Consider the following 18,442-nt stretch of genomic DNA (forward strand, 5'->3'; position numbering starts at 1 on the left):
GTTACAATTTGGATTTATTGAATTGCTTGCATAATCTACTTGAAATAATAAAAAGATAAAAAAATACTTAAACAAACTCGTGGAGTAATGCAAAAATATAGGTATCAATTGGAAAATTCTTTATAAATTTCCACGGCTTGAATATTGAAGGGCTAAAGAATCAGGTGCCAAAATGAAAAATCTCCCAAAATATAAGGGGTATCCCACCAAAAATTAAAAAACTTTGTAATAGAGTAATATAAAATAAAATAAATCGTTTACGCGGGACCCACCTACACGACCAGAGTTGGGGTTGGGGGTGACACCGCGTTTTCTTTTTCGTTTCGTTTTCCAATTTGGTTTCACTTAAACTCAAACCAAACCAACACATTTTCCCTCAAACATTTGGTTTCCCTCAGATGAACTAAAAAAATTATTGTCCCACTTTTTTTTTATCAGGAAGTGAAAACCTTTGTTTTTCTTTTTGTTTGAGTGGCCAATTTAGGAAAAGTTTTCAGGCATGTGTGAGTTTAGTCGTTTCAGACACAGTTGTGTCTTATTGTTAGTGGTGTTGGGGTTAAGCGCGGGAATCAGTTACGGATTCGGTACTTTCGGGTTTTATATCCATCATAGATATTCGGATCCAGTTAAGGAATTCCTGGCCATCGATGAATTGCCGGTGAAGGAAAGTCCGGAGTATTACACCGCCATGGTCCACCGCGATAGAATAATCAAGGGCTGTCATTTGGCGATGGCGAATGATCGGACGCCCGTTACTTTCCTCGACGGAAACGAGACTTATCGATTGAACTCCTTGGGATTGTATGATTTCTTCTTTCATGGTTTTGACACTGCTTTTTCCGTTAAAGTTTTTTTTTACTGTATAAGTAATTATTTTTGATTTTGTAGTAGTTCTTGGATTGTCCGAAGTGGATTTTGTAGCGAATTTCATGCTTTTTTCCTGTTTGTTTGGCGAGAAAAAGTGGAATATCTTTCTATTTTCCATCGTTATTTAATCTCTAGATTATTTCATCTCTATTTTTATTTTTATTTTTTGGGAATTTCAGTTTGCATTACGCAAATGTATCGGTGGGGAAGCCAGCTTTGTCATTTTTGGTGGCACTCGACACCGGCAGCGATCTCTTCTGGTTGCCATGCGATTGCTCCAGTTGTGTCCAAGGCATAGGAACACCCGGTGGCCCGGTAAATCTATTTTTACCCTTTGTTTATCTTTTATATTTATTTCATTCATTTCATCAAATAAAAGAGAATATCTAAGATCCATTAATTGATTGAGTGGTTAAAAATACTCGTATGGTTCTAGTTTGTTTAGATTCAAATCTTAACATTTATCATGGAAATGTTATCTCTCTCTGCTTAATAAAAAAAAGATCTATGAGTATTACTTCCATTAATTACTCCAATTATATATGAGGTGTGCTTCACTTAAATTAGTATAAAGTTAAAATAATTTTGTATAGATTAATATTTCGATAATTTGACGGTCATATTTAATATTCTATTCACTTAAATTATGCAGGCTAAGTTTTGAGTAAATCATATATCGGTAAACGACCGTTTTTTAGATCAATATGACAAAAATGGGACTGATTTGTAGTTTTACATATATAACAAGTATATTTATATTGATAAATTTGACGTTGAATTATTAAAATATTAATTATAAGAAAAGTTATGGAAGTTATACACTTAGTGGATCCCTTATGCTCTCATTCCAGTAGTTGTGAATTCCCATGATTTATAGCTATTTTCATTGATACATGAACAGCCATTTTGATTGGTATTTTGTGTTTTAGTCGATAGAGTTCAATATCTACAGCCCTAATACATCATCTACGAGCTCAAAGGTTTCCTGTAACAGTCCCATGTGTGAACATCATAGAAGATGTTCTTCACCTTCAAATTTTTGTCCTTATCAAGTCGACTATCTATCCGATGGCACTTCATCGACGGGAGTTTTGGTGGAGGATGTCTTGCACTTAACTACAGATGATGATGAAACCAAACCTGTCGAAGCCAGGATTACTTTCGGGTTTGTAACTTTTACTTCCTTTTCCATTATGGACTGGTTTTGTAAATTCGGCAAATCTCGCTGTGCTGTTGTCGAAAATAATTCCAGTTTGTGATTTATAACTGTGATCAGCGTGATATCCACTCTTAGTCTTTACTTGATATCGATTTCTTTGTATTGTTACTTGCTGTTGGATTTATGATTTGGATGTGCTACTATTGCAGTTGCGGGAAGGTTCAGACTGGATCGTTCTTAAATGGTGCAGCTCCTAATGGTCTTTTCGGGCTTGGGCTGGACAATATATCAGTTCCAAGCATATTAGCAAACGAAAAGCTTGCTTCGAATTCTTTTTCTTTGTGTTTCGGACATGATGGGGTTGGAAGAATAACTTTTGGTGATAAGGGCAGCTCCGATCAAGGAGAATCACCACTTAATCTCATGCAATCACAGTAAGTTGTTATGTGGCTGATCGCATTGACAGTGATACGGAACTTGTTTGCCGTGCAGCCATGCCTGCAGTTTGAGATACTGTTTTCTTTTTCTTTTTTTGTTGGTTTAACTGATGCTTCTCTTCTTGATATTCTTTTTCAGCCCTTCTTACAATGTTAGCATCACTCAGATAAAAGTTGGAGGAAGTGCTGGAGATCTCGAGTTCAATGCCATTTTTGACTCGGGTACCTCATTTACATATTTGAATGACCCAGCTTATACGCTTATTTCCGAGAGTGTAAGTAGCTTATATCACATATTTCCTGTTTTTTTCTCCTGGTTTCCATTTTTTCCCGTATACCTATAATGATTATATTCGTCAGTTCAACAATTTGGCCCGAGAGAAGCGGTTTACATCTAATAATTCTTCCAACGACCTTCCCTTTGAATATTGTTATGAGCTAAGGTAATCTGTTGGTTGTGATTTATCGAAGAGGCTCTTATTTTCCTCCCCGGGAGGCCTCAGGGACTGAGTTCTTTTACCTTACAGTGCAAATCAAACGAGCTTTGAGTACCCTGTGCTGAACTTGACAATGAAAGGTGGAGATCGGTTTTTTGTCCAGGATCCGATAGTAGTGATTCACACACAGGTAAAAGTTCATCTCGATTCTATTAGATCTTTGTCATGCTTCTTGACTCGTGACGAAGTTAATCCTTGTTCATTTTTCATCTCCGGGGTGGAGGTTTATATTGCTTGGGTGTCGTGAAGAGTGACAGCGTGAATATCATCGGACGTAAGTCTCTCCGGACACAATTTACATCACGCATTTGCAAAACTTACTGTATAAATTATAATGAATCTCCTATGCAGTATCAGATTCGGGAACATGCATTCATCCTGTATCTAATAAAACACCAGACTGGTAGTGGGGTCGATCCTCATCTATGAAATCATGTAGCTGTGTTCAAACATTCCGTTTCTCGGTTTATTGAGTCCGTAAATGTTCGATTCCTTCTTACATTTCCTTTTTTGTTAATTCATATGCAGAAAATTTCATGACCGGATATCATATAGTCTTCGATCGTGAGAAGATGGTACTTGGGTGGAAAGCATCTAATTGTAAGTAAATTCTCTTGTGCAACTTTCGCATAATCTAGTTCTTCTGTTAAGATCTTATTAAACTATGAGATCCGACTGCCACAGGTTATGATATCGAGGCCTCAAACACTTTACCGGTGATACCACCATCGGCAGTCCCTCCGGCTACTGCCGTTAATCCGGAAGCCACAGCAGGAAACAGCAATAACGGTGGCGTTCCAGGGGCATCTCCACCCATGACTAATCAATCAACTCTGCTTAAAGCTTTGCCGTATGGACTCGCAATGGCTCTAATTCTATATTCGACCCTAATTTAATCATTTTAATTTTTATTTCAAGGCTCCCTACCTTGACCCTGTACCCTATTATTGATTTAGATTATAGCAGTATACACGGGCGTGTAAATATGTTTCGAGTTTCAGAGATGATTGATTATCTTTATAGCAACACTTGCACTTCAAAGTTATAAATTGGCAATTCTGCTTTGAGCTACATTCCTAAGTCTGCGCTCAATTCTTTGAAGGGTTTCGACTACATCTCTAACAAATTTGATCCCATGATTCGATATTTGAAACAATTTGAATTGAATCAAAACAGACCTCAATGATTTAATTCAAATCGAGAGTAACTTAAATCTAAATTCATCCGAATAAAAAATAATTCAAACCGAAAGTGATTTAAACGAAAGCAATTCGAACTAAATCATTTGAATCAACGTTCAGTTAGATTTAATCTGATAATCGAAATAAAGTGAGTGAATAATTTATTTTTAACAATGTGATTAATAGTAAAATGATAAATGTTTTATTCTCCTTTTGTATTATACTGGAATCGGATCCAACTCACTCTTAATAATCCTAAAGATTCAAAGGTTGACCCAAATTGAAAATTGTCCGATTTGATATTGATCCGATCCGAAAACCGATCGATTTAACCTAAAAACTAACATTTAATATTGGCTTGATCAAAAAATTAATATATCTAATACTGATCCGGACTAAAAATCGATTGTTTTGGTATTAACCCAACGGAAAAATTAACCGATTTAATTGATCCGATCATATACTCAATTCTACCCGATTACTATAGCCCTGAGCTAAATCCGAACTGAAATCAAAATAATCCGATTCAAAATGATTCGATTTGAACCCGGTTACCGCCTCAACTATCATTTACAAATGTAGAATATCTAGATAAAATTCGATGTCCACAATTCATATTGGACCGACTTTAATTATATGTTTGGGTTCAAGTTAGTAAAGAAAAACAACCCTCTATTTGGAGTTAGAAAAGAATTTTATATGATAATTTGTGACTAGTTATTTTTGAAAGTTACAGTAAACTATATATAGGGCATTTTAAAAATTGTTTATTTTACCTTTAGTTTTCTCCTATTAAAATCTGGAGTAAAACTAGGAAAATGAATTCTCAACTCCCTTCGCTTTCTCTTAACAAGTTATCCAAATAAAGGGTGAACGTTCGATCAAGTCGAATGAAAAAAATCTCAAGTTATTCAAGTTAACGGGTATTATTTTATAACTCAAACTTTACTTAAAAAATTTTCTAGCCGAGATGTTCGAGTTTCTATTTAATTGTAAATACTTATAATATTATGACACTATTTTATTCCAATGTAAATGATTTTCTATAACCATATACAATATTTATTCATATTTTTTTCATAAGTAATATACATATATCATATAGAGTTTAGGCGAATTTGAAAAACAATCAACTAATTTTTAAAAATTTCGGGCTATTCGAATTCTATTTTATAACTCGACTTGAATTTAAAAAAATTTCGAGTTGAGTCGAATTTATGAAATTACGACTCGAAATTAATCCAAGTCAAAAAGATTGATTTTTTTTAGTCGAATCGAGTTTTAATCCTCCAATCCCAACACATTATAAATGTACGTATCTTTGTTGTTAATACATACACCCAATCCGAACCTCATAATCAACACCTTGACCAACCGAAAAAAAGGGCAAAAAGATGGCCTTGATTGAGAAATTAAGAGACTTGAAAAACAAGCTTTATGTACACAAATAACTAATGTGATAGTTACACCCTAACCTCTTTCTTTTTTAACAAACGAAAATCCTTTCCCCTGTTGTTGGATCAGACGTTAGCAACAGCAGTCGATTCCGGTAATTATTGAATCAAATGTTCGAATGAATGCTCGGATTTAATTATAAAAAATGAAAGATAAATGGAGTATTTTTAACATGGATATGAAAATGACAAAGATCAGTTGCATGGGGATTTTTTGGTCGGATGAAGGATGCTTAACCAACACTACTTCATCATTCTTGCTTAAAGAAGCAATCCATTACTATATACAATGGGGCCGCCTGCTGACCTGCAGGTCATCAACGGATCCCTTTGGCTCACTATAAATATCTCATGTAATCTACAAACTTTCCCATGCAAAAGAAAAAAAAAGCTATAAGCTGCTTGTGAATCGATAAAACAAGACGAGAGGTTTTAACATGGCTCTACTTGTAGGAGTACTGACCTTAGTTGTCCTTGTGTTGGCGTCTTCTTCCCCGGCCATTGCTCTGAGCTCGAATTACTACGAGAAAACCTGCCCTGATGTCGAGTCGATAGTTGCAAAAGCTGTCCAGAGCGCCACCATGAAGGATAAAACGGTCCCTGCTGCCCTTCTTCGAATGCATTTTCATGATTGTTTTATAAGGGTAATCGATGTGGATTTTAGAGATGCCATCTTTGAAATCGGGTTTCAATATTGATTTATATATTTGGATGGCCTTCTTTTTCAGGGTTGTGATGCTTCTGTGCTGTTGTACTCGAAAGGAAACAATAAAGCGGAAAAAGATGGACCTGCAAATCTTTCTTTGCATGGATTTTATGTTATTGAGAATGCAAAGAAAGAAGTTGAAGCACAGTGTCCTGGTGTAGTTTCATGTGCAGATATTTTGGCTTTTGCTGCAAGAGATGCCGTTGTGCTAGTAAGACATTCTTTCGTGCTGATTCTGAGTTCTATCTGTTCAATTGGATATACGTATACGGTCGATCTAACGGTGTCTATATGATCAATTCATTATAGTCTGGAGGTCCTACATGGGATGTGCCTAAGGGAAGAAAAGACGGGAGAACGTCAAAGGCTAGCGAAACCATACAATTGCCAGCTCCAACCTTCGACATATCTCAACTGCAACAAAGCTTTTCTCAGCGAGGCTTATCCATGGATGACCTCGTAGCTCTTTCAGGTGACATTTTAAATGTTCTGATTCTCCAAATATTTAACTCGAAGAAAAGGAATTACGGTGTTACTTACATGTGATGCTGTTGCAGGAGGCCACACTATTGGATTTTCCCACTGTTCGTCGTTCCAGAACAGAATCCGCAACTTCAACGCAACGCATGACATAGATCCTACAATGCACCCCTCGTTCGCAGCAAGCTTAAGGAGTGTTTGCTCAATCAAAAACAAGGCGAAGAATGCAGGAGCAACTATGGATCCGTCCTCGACAACTTTTGATAACACCTACTTCAAGCTGATCCTTCAGGGCAGAACCTTGTTCTCTTCCGACCAAGCCCTGCTCACAAATCCGAAAACCAAAGGTTTGGTATACAAGTTTGCCAGCTCAAAACAAAGTTTTGAGAATGCTTTTGTAAACTCTATGATCAAAATGAGCAGCCTTAATGGAGGACAAGAGATTAGGAAAGATTGTAGGGTTGTAAACTAAGGATTTCATAGCTTAGTTCATAGATGAACTGCTACCTTTCCTCCATTCATCGTAGTCGACTAGCTAAGTAAATGTCAAGAAGAATCTATACCAGAAGAAGCACAGCTACACTACTGTAATAAATTGAGGTTTTATGGATATCTTAAGAAACTAGCTTTAGGTATCAATGGCCCTGTTTATGCTCGGGCTTATCTTTTTGTGAAAGCAACATACCGGTTTATCTCGTACTAAAGGGGTTCATATGTGAGGTTCAGAGAGTAAAACAGATAACACCTGAAAGGGAAGCACATCAAAGATCAATATATAACCAGTTCTAGCATCTTCATACCCGACACAATTCTAAAAGTCGCAAATCAAAGAAAAAGGAGGAAAAACTGAACTTAGAAAGGCCTTAACATGCAAAGCTTTTCTTCAAGGTAGAACTTACATTGATGAATACAAGCAAACTACTCCAGCCATATCTAATCGAAGAGTTGAACTGGCATATACATCAATAACTAGACTACCGAGAGCGGAACCGACAAGCTACGAGTGGCCTGAGGATTTACTCCAGTCGGCAAGCGATTTTCTAACTAATAATATGAAATATATACAAGTGAACCAAAAAGCCATCAGGCACCAGTGGAAGAAGTCTCATGCAGCAGCCAGAAGTAAGAATGCACATCAGAAAAATGGCTACATAAGAGGCTTACATCAATGTAAAGAAATTCAAATGGCCAGCAACTTCTTATGTTGTTCAGCACCTGCATAAGTGAAAAAAAAATGAATGGCAGTGGCTTAAGCAAAGTAAAGTATTGACACCAATTGTGGTAAGCAAAATTTAGGGTGATCTGATTAAGGGGTATAATCAAAATTAATTTCAATCAATATCTTTAATTTTAATGAAATTACCAAATTTCTCTTCAACACAACATCAACATTGCGAAAATTATAAAGGGAAAACATGGAATTATTGATGGCACTTTAGACAACAAATTTATTCTAAAGCTTCACCTTTTAAGAAAAATATACTACTACAGTTTTCAATATACATAAGGTGTGTTTTTTTTCCCTGAAATAGTCGCCGCTTTCATATCGGAAATCTCGTTTCCGTCTCTTCCGCCTCCACCGCCGTCTTCCTTATCTCTCATATCGCCGTCGGTTATGTTTTATTCAGACCCGGCTATTAGGGGGAGCGCCCTGAGCGAGTGGCCCCCATTTTTTCATCCTTGTAATTGAGCCCCCCATTTTTTCATCTTTATAATTAGGTCTTTAATTTTTAAATATTATTTTTCACCTTTATAATTGAGGTCCTAATATTATTCAATCTAACTTTTTATCTTTATAATTTAAATCTCTAATTTTTTTCAATCCCTTTTTCACCTTTATAATCGATGCCCCTAATTTTGTAATCTCACTTTTAACTTTATAATTTAGGCTTTTGAATTTTTTTTCAAACTCACTTTCTACCTTTTCAATTAAGGCCCTTAAATTTTTTTCAATCTCAATTTCTACCTTTATAATTGAGACCTCTAATGTTTTAATCTCACTTTTTTAGCTTTATAATTGAGACCCTTAAAATTTTTTAATCTCACTTTCTAACTTTCTAATTGAGGCCCCTAAGAATTTTCGATCTCAATTATACCTTTATAATTGAGTTCCTATTTTTTTTTCAATCTCAATTTCTATCTTTATAATTAAAACCTCTATTTTTTTTTTACAATTTCATGAAATTCTCAAATTCTCATCATTTTCTCCATCTATCTCGTTAATTCATTTAATTTTGAATTAAATCTAATTATATTTGTCCTTTTTTTCAAAATTTTTTTTAATTTATCAAATATTCTTTAATTCTTAGTCTTTTTCAATCTCAATCTAACGATAACATAATATGTTATTTTTTTTTTTTTTGAAAGAGGGTACTTTGTATTATATATCACACAAAATACACCACCCCAAAGACCCCATTAAAAAACCTCTCTAAACCTAAATGAAGCAAAAAGAGTGAACCTTGAGATGAAACAATATATAACGATCATAGGCCGTATTACATCCGGAACCAACCCTGAAAAAAAACACCTAGCATCAAACGAAAAAATGCTCTTAACTGAGCAACCACAATCTGCAAACCACCCACATAATCAGTAAAGCACTAACAATTTGAAGTCAAACCTACCACCACAACAGAAAATCTAACAAACATATTAAAGCCTGACTATACATACTAAAAGACATAACAATAACAGCAAATTCACCAACACTGGAAACCAAATATGATAGATTCAGGACAACGCACGAAATCAGAAGCTTGAGGAACTAATGATGGCCAAACGATGTGAGCCCAGATCCCAATCTGCAACGGAACCATATTGAATATCTGATCCACGGTAAATGATAAATTATTAAACCTGACTTTATCTCTGCATAACCAAATCTGCCAAATTAAACCAAAAAACTCAATTTGTCATAAATCCCTCACTTTCCTTCTAATAGACTGTGACGACCACATCGCAAGAAGAAGCTTGACGTTGTCGGGGAAAATAAAACTAACGTTCCATAACTTAAACCACCTCTGCCACACTTCCCAAACAATATTACAATGGCAAAGCATATGAATAACATCTTCCGAATGAACTTTACAGAACAAGCAAAGCAACTGATTATTATCGATAATCCCTCTCTTATTTTTTTAATTTATTATTCAGAATAAAATTCCATATCATAATTTATAGGCATATTCAATTTTTTTATTCTCTTAGTTGTATTTAAGATGTTTTTTTAATAAAATAATAAAATTAATAGTCAAAAAAGTTTAATAATTTTTCTACGATATTAAATTAATTGTTTAAAGTAATAGAGTATATTTTTCTTTAATCATAATCTATTTTTTATTTTCGCTCATGGTCCCGAAAATATTCGAGACTGCTATGTGTTTATTCAATGTCACATTGTACATTAAAGAGTGGTAAAACGCTGCGTTGTGAACGGGTCTACGCGACAAGGTATAAGATCTCGACATGAGATTAACGGTCACGATTAAGAAAGAAACGTGGTAATAATAGCCCAGGGCATGATCTTAATACACGTTGCACGCATGCAATCATTATCTTTTCTCTCCTTTATCCGTTTTTTTCCTTTTCATATTTCTACAATTTATCAGTAATTTGTTTACATTGCATACAACTCAGTTTCTCGAACCATCATCATCAACTCAGTCCTCTTCTATCTTACTCGGTTCCACAGAATCCGATGGCTTTTGCTCATTATTCGGTCGCAATTCCATTCGATATTTCAAAGCACACCAAAATATCAATTTCCCCTTCTTTTTGTTCTACTGAATCTTTATCTTTCTTAGCTTTCACTTCTTCTTCGTTTTCTTCCCCTTTTCCTCTCTTGTCTAGAGCTCGAAATCTCTCTACTTTCCCCAGAATTAATAGAGTCGGACACAAAGGTAACTTCTTTTATTATTAGTGTTGTTGGGTTTATGGAATGATTATAGCGATTTGATGAATTTTAAATTTTGATGGGAATCGAATTTTTTTTCTTCATCTTTTTCGATCAATGATGTATTGGTTTAAATTGGGCAAATTTCGTTTTAATTGTGACTGAACAGCGAAGGCTGAGCCCCAGGAATCTGAAGTGCAATTAGCAGCTGAACCATTTAGTCAATTCAAACATCTGCTTCTTCCAATAACTGACAGTAATCCTTATCTTTCTGAAGGAACGAGACAGGTTACTTTCTTAAAGACATAATATTTAAGTTGTCACAGTTTCAGAGCATCAATAATGAGTTCTTTAAAAAAAGAAATGTTTTTTTTTTCATTTAGATGCCCAATCCTTAGTTTCTTTTTGGTCGGCACTCTAAAATCTTAATTTTTTTAGCAGGCAGCTGCAACTACTGCTGCTTTGGCAAAGAAGAATGGAGCTGACATTACTGTTGTGGGTATGTGCTATGCCATATGTAAAATACCATTTTGTATGCATTATTGAAGAACATATGTGTTTAATCATGGCGATCAAAAACAACAATTTTGGATAGTGTTTGGGTGGCAATAACATCCTTGTTTAGTGTCGTTTTTATCAAAAAGTGTTTTGGACTGCTAAAGGCAACTGTAAACACACAGCCAACCTATTAGTTCTTTGTAGCCACTCTTAGAAGTGTTGTGGCAGTCAGCTGGGTCAAATTCCAGCATCCGCAACCCTTCCTTGATACCAGGTTGCTTATGTATTTAAAGCAAGACTTGAAATACTGAGAACTTTATGTATGTTCTTTGCTTGCAGTTATTGATGAAAAGCAGAAAGAGGTATTGCCGGGTCATGAAACTCAATTGGCTAGTGTTCGCTGGCATCTCTCTGAAGGTATGTAGTCTTAAATTTTAAGAAAAATCATTGCAGGAAATTAAGAATACCTAACATACTTGCTTATGCATAAATGGTCCCTTGTGCTTTTTCTTGGTCTTCTTTCCTTGAAATTCTCATCAGAAATTAGATTCAGATGGTATTTGGGACAATATGTATAACTGCGTTATTTCTGTATCATATGATATGATGCCTCGAAAGTTTTTATGATTGGTAAATAGAAGTACAGTAAGGTTGTGGGGCAATTTAGCTTATTTTAACGTTTTCTTTTGTGCCGGCTGATGGGGGGCAAAACAGGTGGATTTCAGGAATTTAAGTTGTTGGAGCGACTTGGGGAAGGAAGCAAGCCTACCGCCATCATCGGTGAAGTTGCTGATGACATGAATTTGGATCTTGTGGTGATGAGCATGGAAGCCATTCATTCCAAGCATGTAGATGCAAATCTACTGGCTGAGTTCGTCCCTTGCCCTGTCTTACTTTTACCATTGTAGGATCTTTGAAATTGAATTCAAATGTGCTGCAAATGCCAGTTTTCTCCTAGGCTTTTGTGATTTCCATTCAAGTTGTTGAAGCTATGCTAATTGATTTGGTTTAGAAGAGGATGGAAAATGACAGATTAGCACCATCCATAAATGATTGAGCTTTTAGCATAACCCGAGGTTCTCGTTGTTACTGTCATATAAGCAGTCCGTGACTGTTGTTTCTCGTATATAATTGTCTTTGCTATGTTTTAAATAAACAACAAGCTCATATAAGTAGTCTGACTTTTGTTTCCTCAACGGAATCGAGCTGTAAATAACAAGCTTTAACACACTGAGTAAACATAAAACAAGATTGTATATAAATCACCTAAAGAAAAACATGCATGGGATCATCCAAGCGATACCTTCTAAGATTGAGAGCTGACGCAGAGGGATCTTAAAGTTTGATGGCCCAGCTCTGAGTATGGTTTATCCTGACGATCCAAGGAAAGGGCCAATACAAAATATCTACCGTTTTCAATCATCACGAATCAATAAAAATCAATAGCTAATTTATATAGACATCCATAACACAATGGCCAAAACAAGGGTAAACATGCATGCACCAACCTGACCGGATTGTAAATGAATAAGAAATGAATTTGAAGTTATATTTTGTTTATTTATTTCCAATATTATTTGTATTCAGTTTGTGTTTATTTATATTTTTATGTTTGTTTTTGTTGTGTTTAATGTTTGTGGGCATATTTATTTAACGTTTATGAATATGATAGATAAGTATTTCTGTGAACATTAAATAAAACAGCATGTTCGTCAATATTTTCATGAACATATAATTAAATATGTATGTGAATAATTAAAACTTTTGTTGGTGAATAGTAAACAACTTCTCCTTTCCCCTACATGTTCTGTGACAACCCAGAACTTTATAGCTTCGCATTTATTGTTTTCTTTAAGGTTTAATTCATCCACTTTACTTCTCCATTTATTTTAGGAGAGTATAGTGATATCATTTCATGATAATATCATGTTTGTGCACAATCACTTTTTATCATCTTAATCTTTTAAGTTGGTTTTCAACTTCATATTTATTAAAAATAATTTTCTCTATAAATTCGCTTTTGTTGTTTTAGTAAATACACATAGCAATACTTTTGCTATCATTTAATGGAGGTAATAAAATATTTATTCTCCTCGTATGTGTCATTATTACGAATTTTAAGAACTTGACCTCTAAAACTTTCTTAGTGTCAATATCTTCCATTTCGTTTTTATGATCTAAAGTCATCCATAATTATTTTATTCATCTTATGGATACTATACAATTTATAATGTGTATCTGATAATAAATTCAAGATGTATTTCCAGTATAGGAAGTTAGAGTGCTTAAACCTCAAGCTCACATGCAGCCAACTAAACATCCATCTTGACGGATCTTATTCTTTTAATATTATTTTAAAATGATTATATTTATATATTTTAAATAATCTAAGGTGATTAAAAGATAATGTTTATTCAAATCTTTCTTAGTCATTGACAACGAGCACACAATCACAAACACAATTGTTTGAACTCGTGACCTATAGAGAACGACACTCTCTTTAACTACTAAGATCAATTGATGGATTCAATGATTATATAAATTTAAATATTTTTTTAATCTCTTTTTTTTATACTATGTCAATTAGAAATTAAATTTCAGTTAACCTAAAGTTATTATAGTAATTAGTATGACGTTTCCTATTTGATTGAACATCCGAATCTAGTTGGGGTGCTACACGCTACAAGAAAATAATTATAGAAGTATAAGAGAACATATTTCAGTGGTTAAGGAAACAAACAGCTAGACAAGGTCTGCATCATACTTGGTCGTTGCATGAAATAGTTTGTAGTTCCCTTAGGGACACTTCTATGACGTGTAACATACATGGAAAGGTCACCCCTTACAATTAGGCCGATAATGAGTCGAGTTAAAGTTTGATTTTTGACTCATTCATATTTTATTTAAAAATTAAATCATGTATTTGTATTTGATTTTTGAAGTAAAAATATGTATCTGCATTAGACTCATATATATAATATAATTTTTATTTTTATTAGATAATATAAGGGCCTAATAGAAAAAACAATATAAAGAGGAGTATAACTGCATTTTTTCCAAACATATAAGAGATAATTATAATATTATCTCAAATCAAGTCAGATTAAATATTTTTATCCTAAACTTGACTCGATATGATCTCATCCCTTCACAAAACCCCATTAGACTCAACTTGAACCTTATTTTTTTCAACAACAAAAAAAAACTCGAATTGTTCATATCAGGATGAATCAAAACACGTCGAATTCGAATCTAATACTCATCCCTACTTGTAATACTATAATACGAGGTGTATCTTCATAAAAACTTATTTAAACCAAAAATATATATTAAGATATATACCATATGATATCTCATAAAAAAGTGAAAGTTAAAAGAAAAGGAAATGGCATATCAACGTTATCTATATCAACTGTAAGTTTAAATATATATATATATATATATATATATATATATATAATAACATTTTCCAATCCTTGAGTTGATGGGTAATTTTCTATGAAACAAATATCAATTATATGTTGAGGAGGTTAAAAAAAGAGTAAGTTCAAAATTTTAGGGACTAATAATCGTCAATTACAACGGTCGATGATGACCGGTAACAATGGTGAGCGATAGCCGCGGACAAATATTATGATTGGATTTAGAGGTTAAATTGATATTTCATCTAAAATTTAAGGGTCAAAATGATGTTTTATATAAAATTTAGGGATTAAATTGATATATTATCTAAAATTTAGGGGTCAAACTCAATGGAACCTCCCAACGACAATGGTGGATTATAACCTCCGTGTAAAAGATCTCACCTTACCTGATGGTTTTTGGGATTGGCATACACTCTCACAACTTAGTGATCCGACTGTTTTGCCTTGTATCCAAGTCCAAGGTATTTAACTCTATTGGCCCCGATTCTTGCTATTGGAATGCAGGTTCAAATCGTGACTTCACAGTCAAGAGTGCTTATGTTCAATTATATAAAGCAAACTGGCAGGCTACCAATTCGATTTGAAAAATAATTTGGAAGTTGGCTATCCCGGAGAGGCTCCGTGGTTTTCTATGGCTCGCCGTGCAAGACAAAGTGACAAACTGCTCACCAATGCTAACCGAACCGCTAGACATCTCACCATCGGCGCTTCCTGCCATGCTTGCGGTGCTCATGAGGAATCTTTAATTCATATTATGCGAGCGAGACTGCTCTTCAATGCGAAACCTATGGAACTCCTTTCCTCAAGAGCTCATATCCCGTGATTTTTTTGAGCTTCCTCTTCGAACATGGATCTTACAAGGAATCTCTTCCAATGGCCTATGTCCGTTGACTCAAGGCCCTTGGTGTCATCTTTTTGTCTCAATCGTTTGACAATGCTGGAAGAGACGCAATGCTCTTGTTTTCTGCAACAATAAGATGGATACCCACTCTCTCCTTCAGCAAAGCTTATATTGGGCGAAGGCTCGAAGCTCTACAACCATCCGATTGCTCCCAACCGACAAACACCCCACCTTTTCCAGAGCTGATTTCTTAGCAACCACCTCCTTTCGGATGGATTTGCATTACTACTGATGCGGCCGTTTCACGTAACTTTGGGTTTGGTTCTATAGGTGGAAGTATACGGGATCGTGAAAGCCGTCACATTCTCTCCTTTTCGAAGAAGTTGGGGATATCGTCTGTCCTCAATACCGAGCTATGGAGTGTTTTTGAAGGCTTCAATCTTGCATGGGATCATGAATATGAACGTGTCATTATCCAAAGTGACAATGCGAATATGGTAAAGCTTCTTTCTCAACCTTCACCCGAAGTCCACATTCCATTGTGTGTGCAATTGCTTCTCTTCATGACAAAGATTGGTCGATTGAATTCAAGCTTATTCGACGTGAATCTAATATGGTTGTTGTTTTATGTTCAAATTAGAAGTGAACTCGAATGCATGCCTATCTATTTTCTCTGATCCTCTGCCCGGCTTGGGCGCTCCTTTATGTAGTGACTTTTGTCCATATTTTCATTAAAAAATAAATACTAAAGATATTATACATCACAACGATCATAACATTATGAATCAACAACGTAAGTGATCAAAATATAATTTTTAAATCAATAAGCGAAAATAACAAAACTGACCATTTTAATATTCCACCCTTTTAATTTTTGACATTTAAGCCTTTCATTTATTAATCATTATTGTTATTCAAATAAAATTATTAATTAATATTTAAAAAAGAGTTAAATTATTTTTTAATAAAAATATTAAAATTTTAATAGTTTTGAAGTGGTAACCCACGTATATTTTATATTATAGTATAAAATTATTTATCTTATATGTTACATCGATAAATAATTAAAATTATAAAAAAATTAAAAAAAATTCAAAATATATTATACTTTTTAAAAATATATGAAAAATACATATGTCAAATATTAAAAAGTCATGAAATATACATGAATTATTGTGTGAGATTTTATATTAATAATATTAACAATTTAATATTTTAATTAAAAACAACTCAAAAATTTTTAACTGTTGAAAACCAAATTTTATTTTTAGATACTAAACATTAAATTTAACTAAAAAACCAGATGACAAAATGAATAAACATTAAATGTTAAATTTAGCATTATATTTTTTAAGATAAAGAGAGTAAATATCATGTTATAAAATACAATTCATAGACTTAAAATAGTGTCTAATAAAATTATAATAATTCATTAGTCAAACAGGATTAATTTAATTGTTTGATATTTTAACATCATAATAATTATTTAATTCTAACTTTAATTTGGGTCTAATATAACTACTAAATATTGATTTCAATAATTAGTTTAATATGACTATTGAATATTAAAATAATTAGAAAATTTGTGATTTTTTCTATTTATAGAATTTTTTTAATTAAAATTTTATTACCCAAAATCAACCTGTACAGCAACAAGATACAAAAGAATCAGAGTGAAGTAGTAGTGATCAACAACACAAAAACAAAGATCACCCTATATTCCAATTCCTAGAAAGAGTAATATTAACATTATCATTGCTATTGAATTTCCTATTGCTTAAGTGCAGTCAAATTATATCTCTGATGTCATGGAATAATTCTTGAGAATTCTTGGATCTACCTTGGAACATTCTCTTGTTTTTTTCTTCCCACAGTAAGTAGATAGTGGCATTAAAAGATAGCTTCAAAATTAGAGTGAGCATTGATTTGCCTTTCCAAGTAGTGGAAGCCCTTGCACAAAAAGTGTCCCACGGACAAGGGTAGAAGTGAAGTCCCGAGAGGGAAAAAACATTTTTCCAGATTGATGTAGCCATAGGACAGAGCAGAAAAATATGATCCCTTGTTTTCAAAGGATCATCACAGAAAATACATTTGCAGTCAGTGATTAGTCCCATACGGTTGAGTCTTTCTCTTGTAGGAAGCTTATCAAGCAAAGCCATCCAAGAAATTAAACTATGCTTAGGAATGTGCATGGGAAACCAGACAATTTTCTGCCAGGGGACAATTGTAACACCCCCACCCGTACCCGACCTGGATTCGAGTCCGAGGTGTCACATTGACTTTTTCAAAACATTTACTTGTATAAAATAGTGAGTAATTTAAAACTTTTATACATATAGCTTATTCAAAAGATTTCCAGAACTATTCAGAGCTTAAATGTTTTTGCAAAACCGTTCAGTGCATATACAATTCAGACATTTATTTACATGCCAACCATTTTCAATGTACAGAATACATCTAATTCAAAACATCTTTTCTGATCTGATCTTCGGTAAGAAGTAACTGACCTGTCTTGCTCCATATTGCTCTTTACTCTTCTCGAAACCTACGTGTGAAACAATCACACGCTAAGTCGTTGACTTAGTGAGGCATATAAACATATAATAAAAACCATCGAACATTTCATATAACAAAACACATACCTGTACAAAATACTATCATTATCATTAACATATCTATCATATAATATCATACATTTTTCCAATCAATACCCATTTCATCCGATGAATATGTATTCTAAACATTTGATCATGACATTTCAATATGCATGTATCTATTACACGATAACATATATAATCATATCATGCACATACGAAACTTACCTTCTTGTACCACTTTCACTTTAAAGTTTGTATTTCAATTGCCCATGTATATTATTGAGAATAGAGGTATGTGAGTACATTGAGGTTGTGCACTAATGCTGTCACCACAGCTCGTATCAATTCCCTCATGGGGGCACCGAACCTTAGTTCAGTATTCGTCCCGTAGGACCACTATGTCCC

The 18,442-nt window shown here is 34.0% G+C and overlaps 3 protein-coding genes across 4 annotated transcripts; all 3 read left to right on the top strand.

Moving 5' to 3' along the window:
• Positions 1–457: 457 nt before the first annotated feature.
• On the top strand, positions 458–3,901 carry LOC120141614 (aspartyl protease family protein 1-like). 2 transcript variants are annotated; one of them, XM_039156429.1, is made up of 10 exons: positions 458–801; positions 1,047–1,182; positions 1,797–2,121; positions 2,202–2,460; positions 2,603–2,738; positions 2,824–2,906; positions 2,991–3,087; positions 3,174–3,234; positions 3,489–3,560; positions 3,645–3,901. In XM_039156429.1, exons 1-10 carry the CDS (start codon positions 500–502, stop codon positions 3,854–3,856), a joined length of 1,683 nt encoding a protein of 560 aa, XP_039012360.1. In that variant the 5' UTR covers positions 458–499; the 3' UTR covers positions 3,857–3,901. The 2 variants fall into 2 exon arrangements, with proteins under 2 accessions (XP_039012360.1, XP_039012361.1); XM_039156430.1 differs by having other exon boundaries at positions 460–801; positions 1,797–2,032; positions 2,236–2,460; positions 2,991–3,078; positions 3,165–3,234.
• Positions 3,902–5,960: 2,059 nt separating this feature from the next.
• LOC120141616 (peroxidase 64-like) lies at positions 5,961–7,463 on the top strand. Its single transcript, XM_039156432.1, has 4 exons — positions 5,961–6,239; positions 6,324–6,512; positions 6,611–6,773; positions 6,859–7,463. The coding sequence occupies exons 1-4, from the start codon at positions 6,033–6,035 to the stop codon at positions 7,251–7,253; spliced, it is 954 nt and encodes a 317-aa protein (XP_039012363.1). The 5' UTR covers positions 5,961–6,032; the 3' UTR covers positions 7,254–7,463.
• Positions 7,464–10,404: 2,941 nt separating this feature from the next.
• Positions 10,405–12,262, top strand: LOC120141617. Its single transcript, XM_039156433.1, has 5 exons — positions 10,405–10,683; positions 10,846–10,964; positions 11,118–11,175; positions 11,514–11,591; positions 11,889–12,262. The coding sequence occupies exons 1-5, from the start codon at positions 10,482–10,484 to the stop codon at positions 12,080–12,082; spliced, it is 651 nt and encodes a 216-aa protein (XP_039012364.1). The 5' UTR covers positions 10,405–10,481; the 3' UTR covers positions 12,083–12,262.
• Positions 12,263–18,442: the final 6,180 nt, after the last annotated feature.

Source organism: Hibiscus syriacus, unplaced genomic scaffold (genome assembly GCF_006381635.1).
Source record: "Hibiscus syriacus cultivar Baekdansim isolate YM2019G1 unplaced genomic scaffold, ASM638163v2 tig00110812_pilon, whole genome shotgun sequence".
Classification (NCBI taxonomy): Eukaryota; Viridiplantae; Streptophyta; class Magnoliopsida; order Malvales; family Malvaceae; genus Hibiscus; species Hibiscus syriacus.